This window comes from Rhinoderma darwinii, chromosome 5 (assembly GCF_050947455.1).
Source record: "Rhinoderma darwinii isolate aRhiDar2 chromosome 5, aRhiDar2.hap1, whole genome shotgun sequence".
Taxonomy (NCBI): domain Eukaryota; kingdom Metazoa; phylum Chordata; class Amphibia; order Anura; family Rhinodermatidae; genus Rhinoderma; species Rhinoderma darwinii.
Genome location: NC_134691.1, coordinates 124,212,426 through 124,237,959, shown reverse-complemented (window position 1 = coordinate 124,237,959; position 25,534 = coordinate 124,212,426). Strand labels below are relative to the sequence as shown.

General features: G+C 39.8%; 1 protein-coding gene across 1 annotated transcript in view; it reads left to right on the top strand.

Annotated features, from left to right (window-relative positions):
* The first annotated feature begins 5,317 nt into the window (after window positions 1-5,317).
* CD226 (CD226 molecule) overlaps window positions 5,318-25,534 on the top strand; it is a 58,408-nt gene continuing 38,191 nt past the window's right edge. The window contains exons 1-2 of the mRNA XM_075828381.1: window positions 5,318-5,360; window positions 5,466-5,798. Of these exons, the coding sequence (XP_075684496.1) occupies window positions 5,318-5,360; window positions 5,466-5,798 (376 nt within the window). The remainder of the gene's footprint in view (window positions 5,361-5,465; window positions 5,799-25,534) is intronic.

Genomic DNA, 25,534 nt, shown 5'->3' with positions numbered 1-25,534 from the left:
GATTGTTTTCATGTGCGCGCTGGCCCTTTAAGAGCGGGCACGAGCTTGCACATGCACCCTACGGGACACAGCGGACCGTAGCAGAAGTGAGCGCTGGCATCTCCTAAGAAGGAGACGGTAACAAGCTCTCATGGATCCATGGCTGCGGGCGTCGGAAGGTGAGTAAACCCGACGGCCTGCGGCCATGGACGCTACACCCCCACAGTGCCCCTTACTTAATTATGCTCCCCTAGTTAGTAATGCTGCCCCAAGGTCCCCCCCACTCAGAAATACTGCCCCCCACTAAATAGTTCAATGTCCTCCTCACTGCGGTCGACCAGTGAGGAGGAAGCGATGTATGGGACATCTATTCTCGCGATCGGTGGGATTTCCAGGGGCCCCTAGTAATCAGACAATTATTACATATTGATTCTGGTGCAAAACCTTCAACACCGGTTTTGAAACCATAACCATCCTAGAACAACATACAGTTAGGTCCAGAATTATTTGGACAGTGGCGCAATTCTCATGATTTTGGCGCTGCATTACACCACAATTGGATTTGAAATGAAACAACTGAGATGCAATTGAAGTGTAGGCTTTCAGGTTTAATTCAAGGGGTTGAAAAAAATATCCTGTGAAATGTTTAGAAATTGCAACCATTTCTCTACACAGCCTTCTCATTTTAAGGGCTCAAAAGTAATTGGACAAATTAACATTACCATAAATAAAGTTTTTTTTTAAATACTTTGTAGGGAATCCTTTGCAAGCAATGACTGCCTGAAGTCTGGAACCCATGGACATCACCAAATGCTGGGTTTCCTCCTTTGTGATGCTTTGCGCGGCCTTTACTGCAGCTGTCTTCAGTTGTTGCTTGTTTGTGGCTCTTTCTGCCTTAAGTTTTGTCTTGAGCAAGTGAAATGCATGCTAGATTGGGTTGAGATCTGGTGATTGACTTGGCCATTGCAGAATATTCCACTTATTTGCCTTAAAAAACTTCTCGGTTGCTATCGCAGAATGTTTTGCGTCATTGTCCATCTGCACTGTGAAGCGACGTCCAATCAACCTTGTTGCATTTGGTTCAATATGAGCAGAAAGTATATCCCTGAACACTTCAGAATTCATCTGGCTGCTTCTGTCTTCAGTCACATCATCAATAAACACTAGTGACCCAGTGCCTTTGGCAGCCATGCATGCCCATGCCATCACACTTCCTCCACCATGTTTTACAGAGGATGTGGTGTGCTTTGGATCATGAGCCGTTCCAAGCCTTGTCCATACTTTCTTCCTCCCATCATTTTGGTATAGGTTGATCTTAGTTTCATCTGTCCAAAGAATGCTTTTCCAGAACTGGGCTGCCTTCTTTAGATGTTGTTTGGCAAAGTCTAATCTGGCCTTTCTATTTTTTAGGCTGATTAATGGTTTGCACCTTGTGGTGAACCCTCTGTATTTGCGCTCATGAAGTCTTCTCTTTATGGTAGACTTAGATACTGATACACCTACTTCCAGGAGATTGTTCTTCACTTGGGTAGTTGTTGTGAAGGGGGTTTTCTTCACCATGGAAGGGATTCTGCAATAATCCCCCACTGTTGTCTTTCGTGGACGTCCAGGCCTTTTGGAGTTCACAAGGTCACCAGTGCACTCTTTTTTTTTTTTTTTTCCAAGAATGTATCAAACTGTTGATTTGGCCACTCCTAACATTTGTGATATCTCTCGGATTTCTTCAATTGTTTTCTTCAGCCTAACGATGGTCTGTTTCACTTGCATTGAGAGCTCTTTTGACCTCATGTTGTGGGTTCACAGCAGAAGGTTCCAATTGCAAATGCCACACCTGGAATCAACTCCAGAACCTTTATCTACTTAATTGATGATGGATTAACAGGGGAATAGCCTATGCAGCCCATTAAATCACTTTTGAGATAATTGTCCAATTACCTTTTGGTCCCTTGAAAAAGAAGTAGCTACATATTAAAGAGCTGTAATTCCTAAACCCTTTCTCAAATTAGGATATGAATACACTCAAATTAAAGCTGAGGGTCTGCACTTTAAGCTCATATTGATTATATAACTGTGTATTCAATATGTTTTGGTAAACAGCTAAAATACCAAAACTTGTGTCACTGTCTAAAAAATTATGGACCTAACTAGGTATTTCCATTAACACCTTCACCAACCTAGGCCATCATATATATTCAATACTAATACCAAAACCACTGTTGACCACAGGGATAGCCTAAGGGTATGTTCACACGCAGTGTTTTCAGGCGTATTTCGGGCGGTTTACGCCTCGAATTACGCCTGAAAAAACGGCTCCATTATGCCTACAAACATCTGCCCATTGCCTGCAATGGGTTTTACGATGTTCTGTTCCCACGAGCCTTTATTTTATGCATTGCTGTAAAAAAACGGGGTAAAAACACGCTCCGTAAAAAGTAGTAGCATGTCACTTCTTGAGGCGTTTTTTGGAGCAGATTTTCCACTATGAAAAACGTCTCAAAAAACGCCTCAAAAGAAGCTCCAAATTTAATTTTCAGCTTCAAAAATGCCTGAAAATCAGAGGCTGATTCTATTAAATCAGCTCCATATTTTCAGACGTTTTTTGTTAAGCGTGTGAACATACCCTAAGGAGTTCGCTGCAGGGATCTAGTGTTAAAGGTTGTCACAATACATGATGGTACTATCGCAGTTTTTTCATGATTTTTTCAGCGATAATACCTCCAGCAATCTGAGCGGAGAACCAGGTGAAGAAAATAGCTCCCTACTCATAGAGATCCATCCTGGCTCGCAAAGGAAGGACTGAGGACATCTCCTGCTGTGTAAGTGTGCCTGTGTGTGTGTCTATACAGTATGCATATGTGTGTATACATGTGCATGCCTCGCAAACCTTCCTGAATCCAGCAGGACAGTCCTGGATTCTGGGCGCTGCCCCTGGAGACCTGCGGCATGTCCTTAGGATGCATATACAGTTGAATATAATTGCAGGGAGCCACCAACTCCTTGCTTCAATTTTCACCCTGTTACGTTGTCGAAAGAGGGCTAGGTGAGTATTTTAGGGTGCATTATATTGTGTGTAGGGGGCACTTGGGGTGCATTATACTGAGTGTGGGGGCTTTATGAGGGCAGTATACATGTGGGGAGGCACTATAGGGGCTTATACTTTGTGCAGGAATTATAATGTGTGGAAGGCACTATAGGGGCATTATACTGTGTAGTTGGCAGGCACTATGGGGGCAATATACTGTTTGGGGGCATGATACTGTGTGGGAAGGCACTATGGGGGCATTATAATGTGTGGGGAAATGATTTTGTGTGGGAGCACTACGGGGGCATGATTCTGTGTGAGGAATGACAGAAACCACCATCAATTGACCCTCTTTCTGACAATTATGGGGGCTACAGCATCAGACTCCCACCTAATAAACATTTATGGTAATTCCTGTGGATTAATTGTGCATCAATTTAATGATGTGTGGCTGCATTAACAGGTCTGAGGATTACAGTTGATATTAAAATTGTACTAGGGGTAGGTGGCGGCATTAATAGTATTGGGGGTGGGGGCAGCCATTACAAACACTTTTTCAGAACTTGGATAACCCCTTTAATTGGACACTGATTTGCAGAATTAACTGATTAATAGTTGTATAGGCAAAATTAATTGAGTACTGCAATGGGGCACAAAGTAGGAATTAATTGGAGAAAACTGTGAACCTCCACTTTGAGTAACATCAATTCTCTCTTGTGTTGCTTTTTATGCCTTTTGTATTTTATCATTTGTGATTGATGTATGCGTGAATTTACACTAATGACAACACTCCAGTGTAATATGTTGCCTGCTGAACAACATTTTCTTAATAATTCGCACCGATCCGCTGTTCCATCTGCCTCCGGGTACCTGAAGTAGTAGGCGTCAACCACTATATAGCAGCCTAGCTGCAGTACTGAAGCTCTGCTCCTATTTAAGTGACCTGCAGTAAACCAGCATGGCCCATATTCAGTGGTTGGAGCCTTCTGCTTCCGGCACCAGCCCCTGCATAGCTTCCGGCGCCCAGAGGCAGCTGGAACAGCTGATCGGTGCGGGGTCCAGATGTCGGACCCCCACCAATCGTATACTGATGATCTATCCTGTAGCTAGGTCATCAGTATAAAAAACAGCCCCAAATCTGGACAACCCCTTTAAGCTTTATGGGTTTACCGCCTATAGTCACAATTAATTATAGAATATGGTAAGACATTAAATTTTTAACCTTTTGCCGACTAATGATGAGTATGCTTGATGATCTCCTCTGATCTCCGCAATTAACCCCTTGAATGCCGTGATTAAGGCTGAATGCGGCATTCAAATGAAAAAGAGTGGTTGCGTCATAGGAAATCCTTGTTCCTACCTTGTCCCTTGTAACTTGTATGACCATATATTCTCTTGTTAGGGCATACTTAGATATTAATATATGCCAGTACATCATCATTTAAAAAATAAAAATCTAAATTTAAAATACCCTTATGAAATAAAATAAAAAAAGTTTACATTTATTTAAAGAAAATTTAGGTAAATAAAAAAAAAATGTTTAAAAACAAATACACAAATGTATGTTTTACAATAAATAAACTTTAAGTAACAAAACAAAACATACACATATTTGGTATCATTACAACCATAACAACCTTTACAATAAGTTTATAGCATAATTTATGATGATTGGTGTATGTTGCAAAAAAATTAATTTAAAAAAACTGCAGCGGAACTACTTTTTGCCAAAATAGAAATTAATATAAATTGAACGCTGATGTATATGTACCAAAAAATGTCACATACATAAAGCTCAACTCATCCCGCAAAAACAAAACCTCAAACAATTATGTTGAACAAAAAAATAACGTTATGACTGCCGAGATGCAAAGAGGAAAAATAAAGAAATTGTTCAGGTCCTATTGGCCCGGTTCTTAAGAGGTTAAATAAAAATAGAATTGTATTGCTGCACCTTTAAGAACATCAGTTCAAGAATTTTTGAATAAATAGCTGTAAATAAGTTTTTTTATACTATGAACATAGGATTGTCAAATGTAATGCCCAGAGCTGTTACAAGCATACAAGAGAATCAGAAAATAAATATATCTGGTGACTGTATGTTGAAATTGACTTTCAACTTTTATTCTCTAGTTTTCTAAGGAGAGGAAGAGCTATTTTTGAGACCACTTAACTGCTTCACCCTGATAGAACGCTTTCTGTGTCTTTACTGGCTTCCGGAATTAGTTTCAAGAAAGGAAATGATGTTGCTGTGCACAAGCCAAAAGCTGTCTTTACTTTCCTCTTGCTTAGAAGTGCGGAGATCTACATGAGAAGATGAAAATTATCATTGGTCTATTTTTCCTGCACATAATTAAAAGTAAGAGTTTGTATTTAATACCACATTTCTGAATGTGATGAACTGTACAGTGCAAATACCTTGAGATGTTTCTTCTAAGTTTTGTGGTGTTTTTTTTCCCCCTAGCTATTCAAATTGAAGATATAGTGGATACCACTTTAATGCTCAGAAGTACAATAACTTTGGACTGCAAGTATTCAGGAAATGAAACCGTCATTCAGATTTACTGGACAAAGTTCAATGGATCATTTGAAGAAGCAATATGTACTATTCATCAGAATTTTGGAAAATACATTTCACAAAATTACATGGGTAGAATGTCATTTGCAGTTAAGAATTTATCATCAGATCTATCCATAACATTGAGAGAAACATCAGAAGCAGATATTGGGATCTATTTCTGTTACCTGACTTTGTTTCCAACCGGAACCATGAAAAAAGTTATAGCAGTGCAAGCAGGTAAGATTGCGTGTTTCATCACTAATATAGGGATTAACAGCAGCATAAAATAGGTATCAATATAAATGTTTCGCTGCTGTATATATGGTGTATATTTATAAAATATAAATTTTATGCTTTATATACTGTGTTGCATGATAAGCCCTTCCCTCCTCAACCATTTTTGGGATTTTCACTTATGTTTTTTCCTTCCCATCTTCCATAAGCTATAATTTTTTTATTTTTCCATCTATATAACCATATGAGGGCTTGTTTTTTGCAGGACAAGTTGTAGTTTTTCATGGCACCATTTATTCGACAGCATAATGTACTGGTAAGCTGTAAAAAAAATATTTCTGGGATGAAATGGGCAAAAAACAGCAATTACGGCATCTATCAGGCAGTAAAAACGACATATTCACCTCATTCTACAGGTTGATACGATTACGGCGATAGCAAATTTATATGTTTTGTTCTATGTTTTACCAATTTTTTTAAAAATAAAACTATTTGCTAAATTAAAAAATCTTTTGTGTCTCCATGTTCTGAGAATTTTGGAAGAAAACATGGCACTCCAAAAATTCTTTGTTTTTGAAAAATAATTTTAATTGCAATCTACAGACTTGGACAATGTGACGTTTCGGCCAAAATAACCAGACCTTTTTCAAACAGTCTGTAAAATTAATAAAGAAGTTTTTTTCTATTAACCAATAACAATATTCATGTCATCACCATCAAAAATTGAAATTTTAGCTAATATAATAAATGACATATTCTGAAACCATAACTTTTTCATTAATTTAGCGATGTGAGGGCTTAAATTTTGCAGGGCGAGCCGTAGTTTTCAATGATACCATTTTGGGGTATATGCAACTTTTTGATCCCTTATTTATTTCATTTTTTTTGAGCACTAAGATGACCAAAAACCATATATATTTTTACCCCATTCACCGAGCGGGTTAAACAACGCTATATTGTGATATTTCAGACTTTTACGGACACGGCGATACCAGTTCTGTTAACTTTTATTTTTTTTAACATTGATTTAGGGAAAAATGTGAAAAGGGTTTTTTTTTTTTTCACTTTTAATAATTTGTTTTGGAACATAACAAAAAACGTTATTTAACTGTTTTTTAGGAGATTGAAAGCAGCGATCGTTGGACCGCTTGCATGGTATACTGCAATACTAATGTATTGCAGTATATCGTGATTCTAACAGTCTCCTTTGGAGCTTCAAAGGAGTACAAAGTTTGTAGGCCTGGGCGCCTTTGTTAGGCCCCCAGGCTGCCATAGCATCCGTTGTTACCAGCCGATCACGGCGCAGGGGGGGGCGATGGCTTGTTTGAGGGGGCGCCCCCCTGATTCTAACACTTTAAATTCCCACGGTCACGATTGACCGCGGCATTTAAGGTGTTAAACGGGCGGAATCAAAGTGATCTTTGTTTCCGCCCATTGCAGTGAGGTGTCGGCAGCGTAAGACAGCCGTTACCCGCTGTGTATGGAGCGAGCTCAGCCCGTGAGCTTTCTCCATCCTTCCCCTTAAACCTTATCACTAAGGCCTCGTGCACACTTACGTCACCGTTTTCACGGCCGATTTTGACGGGTCCGTGAACCCGTTTTAGCGGCCGTGTGGTGTCCGTGTGCACTCAGTGTTTCCGTTTCCGTGCGCCGAGCATGGTACTGTCCAGGGTGACAGTACCATGCTCGGCGCGCGGAAAATACAAGTTCATACTTACATTCCTCCTGTCCGGCCTCCGTCGATGACGTTCAATCCATGTCGCCGCTGCAGCCAATCACAGGCTGCCGCGGCCTCGGCAACCAATCACAGGCTGCCGCGGCCTCGGCAGCAAATCACAGGCTGCCGCGTCACAAAAGAAGGTCGGACTGGAGGAAGAAGAGGGACTCGTCAACAAGACAAATACCGGGTACGTATGAAATGCTTTTTATTTTATTTATAATCAGCAGCCTCTTTTCTCTATCAGTGATTGATAGAGACAAGTGGCTGCCGGTTAGTGTAATATTTTTCTAATGTTTTTCTGCCCACCCGGCGGTTGCTAGGCAACGGCTCCGTCACACACGGACGGCACACGGATTTTGACGGCCCCATTGACTTGCATGGGCCTCACGGTCACGGATTCTCGGACCAAAGTAGGACATGCTCTACTTTGGAACGGAACGGAGCAACGGGACCGTCAAAAAAACTGAAGTGTGCATGGCCCCATTGAAATTAATGGGTTCAGGGTGCTATCCGTGACAAAAACGGATAGCACCCTGAAGGAAAAACTGAAGTGTGCATGAGGCCTTACAGTTACGTGATTTTGTGTTAAGGGGTTAAGGAAAGAATAAAAGAAGCAGGGGATTGATGGCATTTCAATTTTCAAGTAGGCAGTGACTTATTTCAACTCAAGATGTAATTTGAATCCTATAATTTTATTTCTTCCCATAGAGTTCAATGGAAATCACAATTGTACATGATTCCCTTTGACTTTTTATGAAATGCAACTGTTCTTTTAACAATGTTGGATTGTAAAAATGTTGTAGTTTGCTACAGCTTTTTGTGGCTTCTCCTTTGTAAAGGTATAAGTTTGCCGAAGTAGCTGTGAAAGAAAAATAAATACAAAATATATTTGTTGGAAGGGCAGGCACATAGATACATTAACTGAAAACTTATACTTGTGCTGCCATATGCCAAATGCACATTACCTCAACATGCCTCCATACAAGTCTGACAAAGAAAAAGATTGTAGCATGCTCCATCGGACTCCATATATACAAAGCAGAGGTGTTCTTTCTTAAAAGCATTGTTTTTAGGGAATAATATCTCTGTACATATTCTGCCTAATAGAGACTTGTAGAGCGGGTCACAGAGGCAGTGCGGCTTCACACTCAGGTGACGTACGGCCTCCATGTAATGCCGTACAGATTCCATGCCTATATACATGACCCCTTACTAATATTCATGGCATGGGTGCACAACCAGTGGCCCACAATGCCGTATTTGCACCCCCAACCATCAGGACACAGAAATGCCTGTCTTTGACCTAATAGTTTAGAAAGACATATCTGTCAAGATAGCTGCATCATTCTGATGCAGAGAATGGATTGCCACTATTAGACAGCAGTTGCATTCCGTCTTCCCTGCACTGATCATAGATATCAGTGCAGGTTTTGGAAGATACGTGAGTGTCCCCTTGTGGCTGCTTGTTTCTTCCATGTCAGAAAAAAGAGGAGCAGCACAGAAGCAGGGACAGGCAAGTGCTAATGGTGCACTGTCTGTCTGACAATTTATGGCACTGTCTGACTGGCACTCTTATGAAGGCCACTAGAGGAGAGAATCACCACTGTTGTGGGGTCACTGCAGCGCTGTATTTGTTTTATATTTGAAACAACTTAAAAGAGCCAATCAAGACAAAACTTTTATAGTGTTATGCCTAGTTCAGGTCTGAGGGGCAGTTCATAACAGGTATACTCTTTTTGGTGCTCGTCCCTGTAGCCCGGCACTAGGCATAATACAGTGCATCAGTCTTACGCAGAAGGGTCCTTTAAAGGGTTATTTCCACCGTAGACATTTATGGCATATGCACAGAATATGCCATAAATCTCTGATAGTTGGGGCTTTCATCTCTGGGACCTTCATATATCTAGAGAACCAGTGTCCCATGATCCATTGTTAAACACTGCATAGAAGAGGTGGAGAGGTGGCCGTTCATGTATATCACTCTCTCCATTGTAGTTTATGGGAATTGTGAAATTCTCTGATGTTTCATTGTTCTCCTGATATGTGTGTAAAGGGAAGTGTCCCCTTTTAATGGAGATGGAGGGGGGTATGTGTAGTGTGTGTGTGTGTGTGTGTATATATATACAGTGAAGGAAATAAGTATTTGATCCCTTGCTGATTTTGTAAGTTTGCCCACTGTCAAAGACATGAACAGTCTAGAATTTTTAGGCTAGGTTAATTTTACCAGTGAGAGATAGATTATCTAAAAAAATAAACAGAAAATCACATAGTCAAAATTATATATATTTATTTGCATTGTGCACAGAGAAATAAGTATTTGAACCCTTTGGCAAACAAGACTTAATACTTGGTGGCAAAACCCTTGTTGGCAAGCACAGCAGTCAGACGTTTTTTTGTATTTGATGATGAGGTTTGCACACATGTTAGATGGAATTTTGGCCCACTCCTCTTTGCAGATCATCTGTAAATCATTAAGATTTCGAGGCTGTCGCTTGGCAACTCAGATCTTCAGCTCCCTCCATAAGTTTTCGATGGGATTAAGGTCTGGAGACTGGCTAGGCCACTCCATGACCTTAATGTGCTTCTTTTTGAGCCACTCCTTTGTTGCCTTGGCTGTATGTTTCGGGTCATTGTCGTGCTGGAAGACCCAGCCACGAGCCATTTTTAATGTCCTGGTGGAGGGAAGGAGGTTGTCACTCAGGATTTGACGGCACATGGCTCCATCCATTCCCCCATTGATGCGGTGAAGTAGTCCTGTGCCCTTAGCAGAGAAACATCCCCAAAACATAATGTTTCCACCTCCATGCTTGACAGTGGGGACGGTGTTCTTTGGGTCATAGGCAGCATTTCTCTTCCTCCAAACACGGCGAGTTGAGTTAATGCCAAAGAGCTAAATTTTAGTCTCATCTGACCACAGCACCTTCTCCCAATCACTCTCAGAATCATCCAGATGTTCATTTGCAAACTTCAGATGGGCCTGTACATGTGCCTTCTTGAGCAGGGGGACCTTGCGGCAACTGCAGGATTTTAATCCATTACGGCGTAATGTGTTACCAATGGTTTTCTTGGTGACTGTGGTCCCAGCTGCCTTGAGATCATTAACAAGTTCCCCCCGTGTAGTTTTCGGCTGAGCTCTCACCTTCCTCAGGATCAAGGATACCCCACGAGGTGAGATTTTGCATGGAGCCCCAGATCGATGTCGATTGACAGTCATTTTGTATGTCTTCCATTTTCTTACTATTGCACCAACAGTTGTCTCCTTCTCACCCAGCGTATTACTTATGGTTTTGTAGCCCATTCCAGCCTTGTGCAGGTCTATGATCTTGTCCCTGACATCCTTAGAAAGCTCTTTGGTCTTGCCCATGTTGTAGAGGTTAGAGTCAGACTGATTAATTGAGTCTGTGGACAGGAGTCTTTTATACAGGTGACCATGTAAGAAAGCTGTCTTTAATGCAGGCACCAAGTTGATTTGTAGCGTGTAACTGGTCTGGAGGAGGCTGAACTCTTAATGGTTGGTAGGGGATCAAATACTTATTTCTCTGTGCACAATGCAAATAAATATATATAATTTTGACAATGTGATTTTCTGTTGTTTTTTAAAATATAATCTATCTCTCACTGGTAAAATTAACCTAGCCTAAAAATTCTAGACTGTTCATGTCTTTGACAGTGGGCAAACTTACAAAATCAGCAAGGGATCAAATACTTATTTCCTTCACTGTATATATATATATATATATATATATATATATATACAGTCCAGAGTAGATGAACACAGCACTCCAATGCTATAACAAATCAGGCCATGTGCACGTTACCTGGGGGTGAATCAATTCCCCAAAATCCAATAGAGAAAGATGTAGAGCACAGTAACGGCACCAGGACTTCAAGGTAGATGAAAGCAAAAGTGGATTTATTTCACCTCAACACAGCAACGTTTCGGTTCAACAGGAACCTTTCTCAAGCCAGCCTTGGCTTGAGAAAGGTTCCTGTTGAACCGAAACGTTGCTGTGTTGAGGTGAAATAAATCCACTTTTGCTTTCATCTACCTTGAAGTCCTGGTGCCGTTACTGTGCTCTACATCTTTCTCTATATATATATATATATATATATATATATATATATATGATATGTATATCTTGATGTCCCAGGAGCCAGGTCTGTAGAAACACAGACCTGGTCGTGGGAATCTACTCAAAAGAAGACAATTAGTCATTGTCCTGATTTGATTAGTGAGACAGGAGATACTGTCTTTGATATCCTGTCTCCATTCTCTGACAGGGACTGGGGATGTATCCTGTGATGCACTCTTGTACCACAGGACATCCCCCACTGATTAACAAACCTCCCTCCCCCCTCACCAGGTAATGAGATTCTGGGGGAGCAAAAGATACCCTTGCCTCTTACAATGCCATGCCCCCCCCCTTGCATGTGCATGGGTATGTGATGTCATACAGACGTGCATGGACAAGGTATAAGAGGGGCAACAGGCATGCTGATCCCTCTCTTGGTCCTGCCTCCCTCACCAGACACCAATTCTTGTTTCTGACTCACCAACCTAGGACCACGTGCACCACTAAGTATCCACGTGTAGCAGCAGATAAACGTAACCCTCTCCCCCTACACAATTAACCCTTCACCTCTCTCCCCCTATAAACTTAACCCTTACTCCCCCCTAAACAAGGAGCTGGTGCCCCATCTTACCCTTCTCCCTACACAACACTTCCCTGATCAACCCTTTCCCACCTCCCTGCACATTACCTGCATATCCCCTGGTACCTGTACATCCCCTGGTACCTGTTTAACCCTTTCCCACCATTTACCTGCTATCCCCTGGTACACAGCAACCCATTCCCCTTGTTAACCCTTTATCCTCCTTATCCCTTGTTCACAGGGACAGTTCTAGCTAGGAGGGAGTGGGACAGAAACAGTGAGCGTGTGTATTGTAAAGCAACTTATATGTATGTTAGTTAGAGCTAGGTGGGTGAGGGTATCACAGAAGCAAGCATGATTGAGTGCACTGTAACTTGTATGTATGTTTATTTAAGTGGGTGGGTTTTAGTATAGTATTGTAATATATTGAACTGGTACTGTGGCACGTGTAGTATAGTATACTTAATACATATTAAGTTATTATATGTATTGAGGCGTGCTGATACTATATTGTGAATTATGTTAGCTAAGTGGGGGGTGGTATAGAATAGTATTGTGTTTATACTGCAACAAGTGTATTCAATACATATTAAGTTGTTATGTGTATTGGGATACACTGACACTATACTGTAACTATTAACTTTTTTCTGTGTGTGGTGTTTTATTTCAAAGTGTGATTACTGTGTGTATTAATAAATATTGCTTTATTTACTATACAGTCCTATACACTTACTTAGTAGCAAAGCAATTAAATTGCCCTACCCTGAAAAAGGTAGGGGAACTAGGCATAACCCTAGTAACCCTTATACAAAGGAGGTAGTAGGAGTGGGCGACGCGAGCCAGTGAACCCCACAAATTATGAGCCCTTTTACAACGTGTGAGTCCCAAAAGTGGAACCTCCACCTGAAATGTATGGCTGTTTAAATGCCATACATGTGGGAATATCTTTTTAAGTTTCATTGCCGCCTTTTGGAGTTATACAATCTGACAATGTGGCCATCGGACCAAAAAAGGTTGTGTACCCCTGATTTATGGTAATTACTTTGAAACTAGGAGATTTGATTTTCACCCCTCTCTCATTGGTAACTTCCTACTTTCACAAGTGTCATCTACAATACAGAGTAGTCCGCATATGTTGATTTTTATAATTGTAAATCCTTTATGATCAGACTTCTTTTTGCATTTTTTTGTCACGTGTTGGTTAAAGGCCTGTAATGTATTTATTCTGTCGTTTGATTCTTTTTTTATTTGGGTTTAAAGGGGTTGCCCTATTAGGACAACAACTTTTTTAAATGCAGACCCATTGGCAATCATTGTCGGGGAAAGCTGCAGGTGGCCACTGCACGAGAACTGTATTACATGGTGCACATTTAAGTAAATTAGCAGTTATGTAATACATGTTTGAGCCGAGTCTACCAGGACGGGAGCAACTTTTCTCTCTCGCTACTAGAGAAGGCTCCTGAACGGGAAACTCTCCCACCTATAATATCCAAACTAAAGACAAAGTTTTGTCATAATGAATTATAATATTTTGAAAATGTAAGTTTTTTACTGTGCCTTTATTTTCATTCACAAAAATATGGGTGTGGTAGTATACGTTCACTTGTATTGACTTATATTTAGAACTGCCTGTGTAAACGTTTTAAAACAAATTTTATTAAACATAATTCATTATTAAAAAATGTAGGGCAACAGTTGCCAAAGAAATCAGCTACAGGCGTTGGCAAGCAAATCCGGATTGCACACAATAGATTGCGGTGTGTGAACATGTAGTCAGCACCAAAATAGAAGTGCCTAGCATGTAATAAACACCCCACACATTCACAGCTGCTAGGTGTGCTGGCAAAATATTTGAATGGGTTTGCCTGCCACAGATATAAAAAGACCACTTCCCAACGCGTTTCTGCACCAAGTAGGGGAGCGTCCTCAGGGGTATATCTTGTCTTATTAATCTTTATTGGTAAAGGGCCGGTCAGCATGTATTATGCTGTTTAAATTTCAGTTACGGCACGTATGAGACATCTGATGTCGATCCCAACACGTGCCGGCAGAACCCTGGGATCTTATGCACATCAAGCCCCACCTCCCTGGCCGGAGGCGTGATCGAGCCGTACCAATCAAAACACAAGACGTCAGAACAGACGCCCATTCGATCAGCCGGCCCCCTTGTAACCACTCAGCCAAAGTGATCGATGCAAACAGCATCGTTAGTAACATGGGGGGAGCCAAAGGCGACCGAACCCAGCAAGACGACATAGCACCAAACTGAACGCTGTGATACAGCAAGGGAAACAGAATCGGAAAATGACAGCCCGAAGGCCGTAAATGGATGTGCGTACAGCACAGAGTAGAGAGCCAGGACGACATAGATGCCGGCATCAGTCGCCGACACCAAGGCACAAACATACCATAAAGTACGCACATCAGGATCCAATTAAAATGCAGCAAATACACCGCATAGTAACATAGGCGGAGATCAGACGAGTCACAGAGAGAAAGCACGAATCAGGCCGATAAAGCGAGCAAACCCCCCCCCCCCAATAAAAAAATAAAAAAATAAAAAATAAATAAATAAATAAATAAATAAAAAAAAATAAAAAAATTTAAACTGAAATTTAAACAGCATAATACATGCTGACCGGCCCTTAACCAATAAAGATTAATAAGACACGATATACCCCTGAGGACGCTCCCCTACTTGGTGCAGAAACGCGTTGGGAAGTGGTCTTTTTATATCTGTGGCAGGCAAATCCATTCAAATATTTTGCCAGCACACCTAGCAGCTGTGAATGTGTGTGGTGTTTATTACATGCTAGGCACTTCTATTTTGGTGCTGACTACATGTTCACACCCCGCAAGCTATTGTGTGCAATCCGGATTTGCTTGCCAACGCCTGTAGCTGATTTCTTTGGCAACTTTTGCCCTACATTTTTTAATAATGAATTATGTTTAATAAAATTTGTTTTAAAACGTTTACACAGGCAGTTCTAAATATATGCCTTTATTTTCAGTGACATTTTCATTGACATGTACAGAATGTAAAGAGTCCTGGGATCATTTGATAATATTTTTCAGACAAGGGGTTAATGTGGGTCATGAAATCACTAGAAACAGGATATGGAAGCATGTACTTTGTTTACATTGCATAGTGATCAGAGGCAAGTCTAAGAAAAAGTCCCAAAAGTCTCCTGGCTCTGATGGCCTTACCAATGATTATTTAAAAAAAATTCCATTCCATTCTTGCTCCACAACTTCTCCAATTATATAACCATATACATTCCACAGGAAAGATTCCCCCGGAAATGCCTTGAGCCACGGTAGTCAACTTACGGGGAAACCATCGAACAGGCCGCAGAATTTTAGGCCTATTAGTCTATTTAACACAGACTTAAAGTTGTATTCTAAGATATTGGCTTCCCGTCAAAAACGGTTATTTGCCGATGACGTGCTTATCGCATTACCTGATCAAGGTAATTCCCTCTCACAAGTGTTAGAACGTTTCAGTTCCGTTTCCTAATGTGAAAGTAAGTAAGTCTCAGATTATGAATATGGGCTTATCACCTGAAGTCGCACAAATGTTAGTCAATTTTCCTATTCGTGGACTTCCCGGGGTTTCCAATACTTGGGGATCAAGTTGTTGTATTCTGCACCACGTTTGTATGCACTTAATTATCTCCCACTACTTACCCGGGAACTTTATGACTACCTTAGATTTGAAACCTCCTGGATAGGCCGTATTGCAGCCATTAAAATGCTAGTCTTACCCAAGATTCTTTATGCCTTAAGGAATCTTCCTATACTGGTTCCGGTCTCCTGTTTACATAAACTTCAAAATGTATTTGTGAAATATGTTTGGAAGAGAGGCAGGGTTAGAGTTGGCACTCATATTTTGTATCTTCCTATAGCGAAAAGAGGCTTTTCTCATATTGTAGCATATTATCATTCTTCCATTCTGCACCGAATTAGACAATTGATGACCCCCATAAATCTAAAGCTTTAAAAAATATTGTGGGCATTGTAGTTCACTTGATACCTACTTAGGGGCCTTCGCATTTAAAGAGGCTCTGTCACCACATTATAAGTGGCCTATATTGCACATGATGTGATCGGAGTTGTATTGTAGATTACAGCAGTGTTTTTTTATTTAGAAAAACTATCATTTTTGATGGAGTTATGACCTATATTAGCTTCATGCTAATGAGTTTCTCACTGGACAACTGGGCGTGTTTTACTTTTTGGCCAAGTGGGCGTTGAGGAGAGAAGTGTATGAAAATGTATAGAATTTTTGTGTTGAATGTGGATTCAGTCTGATCGCCATTTGGGTTCAGAAGCAACATTTTTCCTTTTTAGGGCAGATTGGTTCATGCCTCGTGGATTTTTTCCCTTTCTCTGGATCAATAGATGTAAAACAAATTTCTACCCATACCCCTTCCCTTCATCTACGTCCTGTGCCATTCCTTGGTTGAATGTACCATGTATTTTTTTCAAGCATACTAACTATGCAATTATAAAAGAAAGGAAAAACGTGTTTTAAATTAAGAAGATGTCCAATTGTGCTGCAGCAGATAAAAGTCAAGGAGTAAAAGAGTGTATTTTTGTGGCAATAGTGATAGCTGTAGTATGCTTACCTTTACATAGGATAAGCAAACTTAAAGGGGTATTCCCATCTGAGACATTTATGGCACTCTCTCCATTCAAGTCTTTCAGAGTTACAGAAAGAGACGCGCAAACACCTGTTCGATTGGAGGTCAGGGAACCCCCACTCTCCCGATATATGGAACCCTTACCTATTATAAATTTATGGCCTGAACATACCCTAAATGTCTCAGATGGGCATACCCCTTTCAGTCCTGAGCAGTAACAGACCTTCTATAAAGGCAGCAGGAGGGGAACTTTATACTGAACTGTTTATCTCTGAACCCTTGATTACACATTCTAAAACAAGAGCATTGTCTTTTGTAACCTCTGCATGCCTTCTTTTTAGTATCTACAGTACTGCATGGGGTATAGAGGAGAATACATCCTCTGTAGTGATGCTTATCTCAAAAGGAAGAGTGTTATTACTCATCAGGAAGGAGGAACGAGAGTAAGGCTTGGTACACATCTGCGTTGGAGGCTCCGTTAAGATTCTATCATATTTGCCAAACAAAATAGCGCAGCATGCAGCAGTATTTTGTCTGGCAAAATGAGGGGAACCTAATGAAGCCTAATAAAGTCAACGGGTTCTGCTGGGTGCCGCTAATGACATTTGTCATTTGATGCATCTGGCGCTTCCATTATTTTCGTTACTCTGTTCCTATGATGGAACAGAATAGCAGAAATACAAGTACAGATGTAAACAGAAACTTAGCGGTTAGCAGATTGAACACCAGTAAAATGAGCAGTTGGGCCATTTCAGGAAAGTTCAGGCACTAATAGAATGTGCTTCGATTTCCCATCCAAGAAATATACCTGAAATTCCACTGATTTTATAATTGGAAGACCTTTATATATAGAGGAGCACTGTCTATCTGACCTCATTATCACAACACTTAGAGAATTGTAGGATGTTTGTTTGCGCAGGAGTACTAGCGATCTGACCTCCTAACCTGCAGGAGTTTGAATATAGAATTATCTGACATCAAGGTCCAAGATAAGCTTGGAAATGTTGCTGGACCTTGTAGCGTGTCATTTTAGTTCAGAAGCAATGTGTCATTTGATGACCCAATTCCTTATACATACTGTAAACCTATGGTGCTTTTATACAGTAAGCAGCGCCAATCGACAATCAGCATGTCGATCGGCACTTGTTACCTTCATTTACATATATGGGGCGATGGTTAATACAATCGTTCGTCTCGATACATGTTTACAAAGAGAGGTACACTGCTGACAAACTACCATTTTTATTGCAGCATAAAAGATCCATTCAGTCTATTTAATGAACCATTGCTCGTTCTTCAGATGATGTTTACACTGGCCAATGATCGGGAACAAGTCCTCGTTCATCCGATCCTCGGCACATTTAAGAAGGCCCTTAAGAGGACAGCCAGAAAGACCCTTGTCATCCTTATCAGCTTTAAATAGGGAAAGTAAAAGAAATTCTTTATAAGAATAAATTCCTCCCAAGACTTTACGTTAAGTTTTATGTGGAATTTCCCTTTTAGTCCCATACATAGACCAGTTGATACACTAGATGTGATCTTAAAGTTTTTCAAATCTAGCTGTAATATAATGTTTAAAAAAGTTATAAAAAATAAAAAAAAGTGATGTTCAAATTTCAGATCTAGCAGTACAACTGCTACATTACATTTTTCATTTTATCATTTTCAAATAAAGTTTAAAATGGTTGCACAACTTTACAAAGGGAAAGGTACTAAGTATAGGTAAACCATCTAAACAAAGGTACCTAGTATAGTTGCCTTTATTTTTGGTGCATTTGTTGAAAGGCATAATTTTATTTTTTAAACCATGAAAAATAATAGTATTTGTGTGAAAATGATCAGAAAAACAGTAATGCTTTAGTCTTTCTTCAATATCACAAGAACGGTAATATCTGGCAGTAGCTCTACATCATGCCACAGTAAAAAGCAATACATTTATGGAGCAGTTATTCTTTTTCCTTAATGCAAAATACAGTTTAAGATAAAGTAGTTTGAATAGAATAATTGGATACAGATCTACAAAGAAATTGAATTTATAAGGAAAAGCATCAAGAATGATTTAGGAGGTGAGGTGTAAATTACATGTGTTGTAGATTTCATAAACAAAAGGGATTGTTTAATTATAGAAACAAATACATTTCTATGTAAATTTTTCAGAGGCTCCAGTATCCGTTAATAAATGGATTTCAGTGTAAATTGATTAATTCTATTCATTTGAGTTATTTATTGAATGTAATTGCCAGAAAAGATAGATTCTTTAAAAAAAATTACAATCATCATTTAACTTGTACAATGTACTGCTACTTAAAGGGGTTGTATAAGATTAGCAATTATTGCTTCTCAGAAACAGCATGACACTTGACCAAGGACTGTGTCTGGTATTGCAGCTCACTTGAGTGGAGCGGAGCTGCAATACCAGGCACAGCCTATACACTAGAGTGGGACAGGTTTTTTTTTTTTGGGGGGGGGGGGGGGGACGAACCTTATTTCTGATCTTACACAACCTTTCTTCTTTTATTAAACATTAACAACATTTCTTTCCCGACGTGTCCTCTTACATGGGTGGCACATTGATCTAAATTTGGGTCTCACATATGTACTTTTAGTAAAGATTACTTTTGTCCAATATTTGCCTAACATGAGGGGCTGAAAAAAATTAATATATTTATTACAAAAAGTAAAAAATATTTTTGTACCATGTTTGCCAGCAGGTAGAAAAGAAGAAAAGTGTCCGTTGTCATTAAGTATAGTTAACATTTCCCTGCAACCAGAAAAAAAGTAAAACCTGTCCATACATAATGACCACAGGTAAGGTAAAGATTCGAAACACACATTAGGATTACTCGAGTCACATTCAAATGCACCTCAACAAATGTGGTCTACTTACTTCATCTGTACAAAATGGAGGTGAAATAGGACAGAATCTAAGAACAAGAATGAACTCTCATCATCACACAATAAAGGGATTTATGCAAATTAGTTAGAAGAAAACGGTTTCTCTAGACCCAATTATAGATGACTACCCCGTAAGTCAATATACGACCCTATATAGAGCCTTGAAGCATGACTCGGATTAATAGTCGAACCAAAGTCAGGTCATTTTTCAAGACGTGTACAGTTCGAAAAAAAGGGAAATCCCACTGCTCCTCTCCACTGATGTGTTCTTAGCGTTTTCATCGACAGACCATTACTCAAACGATATTGCATATTTTGTATACCATAGAAGCAATACATGAAGCCCTTTCTCTGGGTTATTATTATTATTATTTTTGTTTTATAGTAACAACATCACTAGATAAACACAATTTAATTTATCATACTTACGGGACCCCAAGCCGACCGCTTCTTCTTTTCCATTTTTTCTTTCTTCTTATACATGTCCTGCATAAGATGTTTTTAGACTATATCTATGATATTCCAAAACCCTCTGATGATATTCAGGATGAATCCTTATGAGGAACATTCTGCTTTTTAATGGTTCATCTAGGCTGCCGTCGAGTCTGGTCGGATTACCTCCAGTCCAGGTTGGCGGTTTGACAAAATAAACCGTTCATACTATATGATTACCGAAGGGTCTATCACACATTCTAACGAGGCCTTTGTAAGTAATTAATTAACCCCTTAATGACCGCCAATACGCCTTTACACGGCATAGCCTTTTCATAAGCCCGGCATGGGTGTCCTGTGCTGGCTAAAGCAGGTGTCCGGCCGTCTAAAGACAGCCAGACACCTGTACTAACGAGCGGGATCAATTTTAACATCGATCTCACCCGTTTAACCCCTTAGATGCGGCGCTCAATAGCGAGCGACACGTCCAAGTGGTTTTGGAGGGACCCCATCGGCACCCTGCAATTGCAATCGCAGGTTGCCAATGGCTTCTATGGCAGCCGGGGGCTTAACAAAGGCCCCCAGGTCTTCCTGTAGCGGATGCCTGCTAGGCCATGCCTGAGGCATGACCTAGCAGGTGCCTGTTAGTTTTACACTGACGGGCAATAATACGCTGCACTACAGAAGTATTGCAGTGTATTATAAAAGCGATCAGAAGATCGCATAGTGAAGTCCCCTAGTGGGACTAAAAATAAAGTTATCAAAAAGTTTAATAAAGTTAATAATAAGTAAATAAAAATCCCAAATAAAAAAAAATTAAAAAGCCACTTTTTCCTTTATAAAATACTTGAATATGAAAAAAAATAAATTAAAACATTACACATCTGGAATGACCCCACCTATAAAGCGATTACATTATTTAACTCGCACGGTGAACGCCGTAAAAAATACAATCATAAACAATGCCAGAATTGCTGTTTTCTTTTCATCCTGCCTTCAAAAACATTTAATAAAAAGTCGCATGTACTCCAAAATGGTACCAATAAGAACTAGAAGTCGTCCCGCAAAACACAAGCCCTCATACAGCTGCATCGGCGTAAAAATAAAACAATTATGTCTCTTAACCCCTTAACGGCGAAGTCCTCCTGCAGCTGCTAGTTCGCGCAGGAGGACGGATATATCCATCGCGCGGGTACTGACAATGTACACACGCGATCAGCGGCAGGAGCACGGCTGTTATACACAGCCTGGCTCCTGCCGGAATTTAAGCGAGCTCCGATTCCGGCAGATTAACCCATTTAATGCCGCTGTCAATAGTGACCGCGACATCTAATGTGTTTGACAGAGGGAGGGAAATCGCGGGTAGCCGTCGGGTTTCCATGGCAGCCGGGTGCCTAAGAAAGACCCCCAGGTCTGTCTTCAGCAAATGCCTGTTAGGCCATGTTTTACACTGACAGGCAATAATGCTTTGGTATACCAAGTATACCAAAGCATTATATATGCGATCGGCAGATCGCATAGTGAAGTCCCCTGGTGGGACTAAAAAAAAAATGTAAAGCAGTTAAATAAAGTTTGTGAAATAAAACAAAATAATGTACAGTAAAAATCAAATAAAACTCTTTTTTTTTTGCTCAAAAAGTGGTTTTATTTAGTAAAAGTGCCAAAACAAATAACACATACACATAACACATAACATGAACACATTAATTAAACCGCCGGATGAACGGCGTCCAAAAAAAACACAAAAAACAACGGCAAAATTCTCCCTTATCTCCCATTTCCCCCATAAAAAATGTAATAAAAGTTCATATATAAGTCCTATGTACCCCAAAAATAGTACTAATGAAAACTACACCTTGGCCCGCAAAAATCAAGCCCACATACAGTCACATTGACGGAAAAATAAAAAAATTACGGCTCTTGGAATGCGGCGATGCAAAAACAAGTAATTTTTTTCTAAAAGGGTTTTTATTGTGCAAACGTAGGAAAACATATAAAACCTATACATATTTGGTATCCCCGTAATCGTGCCGACCCATAGATTAAAGTTAACATGTTATTTACACTGCATAGTAAACGGCGTAAATTTATAACGTGAAAATCAATCCTGGAATAGCTGCTTATTTTCAATTCTCTCCTAAAATAAAGTTAATAAAAGTTAATCCATATATTATAAGCATCTAAAAATGGTACAATTACAAAATACAACTCGTCCCGCAAAAAACAAGCCCTTTTACGGCTATGTCAACGGAATAAAAAAAAAGGTTCGACACTTGGAATGTGACCGTGAAAAAACAAAAAATAATCCTTGGTCATTAACGCGCAAAATGGCCTGGTCATTAAGGGGTTAAAACAAGGCGACACAAAAACAAATAATTTTGAAAAAACTGTGTTTTTACTGTGTAAAAGTAGTAAAACATAAAAAATCTATATAAATTTGGTATCGCCACAATCACTGTGACCCACTGAATAAAGTTATTATGTTATTTACACAACACAGCAAATGGCGTAAATCTAAGACGCAAAATTGGGGCGAAATTTATGGGTTTTTTTTCCATTACCCCCCAAAAAAAGTTAATAAAAGTTAATCAATAAAGTATATGTACCACAAAATGGTGCTATTATAAAATACAACTTGTCCCGCAAAAAACAAGACCTTATACAGCTATGTCGACTCAAAAATAAAAAAGTTATAGCTCTTGGAATGCGACGATGGGAAAGTGCAAAAAAATAGCTTGGTCATTAAGGGGTAAATGACCTATACGAATATTGAATAATGAAATTAAATTTTATCTGTATCGATTTCTATTTTTCTGTTTGTTCATTTTTATATATATATTTATTCCTATCTCAATTTTTATTTAATTTTATTGAATTTAATTTCATTGTATCGACTGGCGTGCTGATGGCTAGAATAACAATGCCTTACTAGTAACAGTGTCTAAGTGTATTGTGCCAATACCGAACAGGAGAACTGTTTGTACTTTATCAAATTTATACAACCATTTGTGAACTCTGACCCCGGAACCTCCCTATGGGTTTGTGGCCAGTTATATAAGCAACTGTCAGGGCAGAGTACTGTCCATGTGTTTTTTCAGCCTGATGAAGAGATCGGTCCGGTCTTGAAAAGCGTAGCTTTCTATATTTTAACTTTTAAAAACACAGCAATAAATAGCCAACCATCCAGTTTTTGGTCATGGACCTCATACATTTACGGAATATCGCCAGTGTTCATCCACTGGCGAATCTCGGTAAGAACACATCAGTGGAGAGGAACAGCGCTGATAAGTGGGATTTCCCTTTTTTCCAAATTCTACACATCCTGCCTAACGGAACCCTACGGGTCTCCCTAAGAATTTAGATTTACACTTAAGGCAGGGCGTTGTGCTCCCAGCACAACGCTACCAGGTGAGCACCACCAGATCTCCTCTGACACTGTATTTGCAAACCTCTTGGGATGATGTGCCGTGTGCGCCATGTACTTTTTATCTTTTTCTAAACAGGTCATTTTTCAAGGCTCTATAAAGGGTTGGCCATTGACTTACGCTGTAGTCACCTATAGGTGGCTCTAGAGAGACAATTTTCTTCCTTCTGGAGGAGAGCTATTCTGCATTCTTTTTTCCCCAGGAAGCATTGCCATTAAGACTCCATATAGCTGGTTCTCTGCAAGGAGAATTAGTACTGTCCAATATATTCTCTTAAGACATTATGGGGGCATCACACTCATGGAACAAATCTCAGAGGACAATAAAACTTTCATGCTCATTCCTTATGACCTTCTTCAATTATTTACAGTTACAACTGTGTACTCGCCTACCTATATTGATAGTTATGCTTTTCATCACTTGTCCTATTTACCACACTATTTATTTGTTCTTTTGTGTATAAATATGTGATTCTTCAGGTTTTGTGTTAAGCCATGCCTTATGAAGAGACATAAGTAGCCTGGAAAGCTTGCTATTTGTCATTATCTTTTTAGTTAGTCATTAAAAGGTATCAACTACTGAGGACTCAATTTTCATATTTTTTACAAGAAGTCATACTTTTTTGCTATGTTAGCCTATTTTTGGTTAGGGTGGATTTATGACTGAAATCCTGAATCCATGTGTGATATAGATAAAATGATATGGAGCTTCTGTTAACAGTCAGGAGAAGTATGTGAAAATTAGTTGATCATTTCTCTCTCCATTTCCTTTAAATTATTTAATAGCCCATGGCACCAGAGCTAAAAGTTTGCAATAGATATGTGCAAGACATGCCCTGTAATTCCACTAAGGTAGAACTTCCTTTAACGTGTGTTCAGTGATTCCCATTTTGGAATGTAATGGTATATTGGTAAAATATGACATAACACTATGATTGGTGGGAGCCAACCTCTGGGATCCTTTTAGATCCTGAGTACAATGGGATTGTGGTACCTTGAGCTGTTTCCCTAATGAAGTCTGCTCCCATCCTTCCACTGTGCAGAGAACTCAAGTTAAAGGAGCATGTTGCAGTTTTCTAGAATTAGCACTAGAATTAGCACTATGATCTGTTCATTTGGTGATCTCGTGGGTCCCACCAGTCAGACCCACACCTAGCAGGAAATTATGTCTTATCCTAGCGATATGCTATAATTCTTCTGGTGGTTAAAACTCCTTTAATGGGAATTTATCTAATGTATGCAATTTTAGTTTCATTAATTTAAAGTCTGTAGAAGAGGAATACTGTCATGTGGACTCTATTATTATAACTTTTTTAATGTTGTAACTTTTTTTTTTTTTTTTAGAAATGTCCTTGTTGGCAACCATATTGGAGGCATACATCCTTTCTGTATTATCTTACAGCAGGGTGTGTGCTTTGTGGCAGCTGAAATTAATGGGAGTTAATGTAAATATGAATACAGCCTCCTTGAAGACCTGGAGTACAGCTTTCCTTCCCACCATAGACCAGGGATTCGAAGGGTGAATACATACAGAGCCTTATCTGTGTGTATAGTGTTGTTAGCCTACCTTACCTAGTCCTCAAGCAGTACAAGAGAGCTGTCACCTTTGCCCTCTAATGATAACAAGATGAAGATGACTTTGCTATTCCTGCTTATACATCAAAACTGAGAAGTGAACTGCAGAAAACAGGAATTGTCAGCCTAACTGCAATATTTCATTATATTTTCTTTCAACTCCTAAAAGACGCTACCTAGTTTCATCCATTAGGACGCAGAAATACTGTGCTTTCTCTCAGATTTCCAAGAGCCATGATGGCATAATGTACTCACCTCATCCTACTCCAGTGCTGTCTCTCCCTGCCAGCCACTGCTCCAGTGAGACTCTCGCCATGGCTTATAGGGATACTGGGAAGAGTGCAGGGCCGCCCATCCAATTAGAGAGTAAGGTGCCATACAGATGTAGCACTCTTTG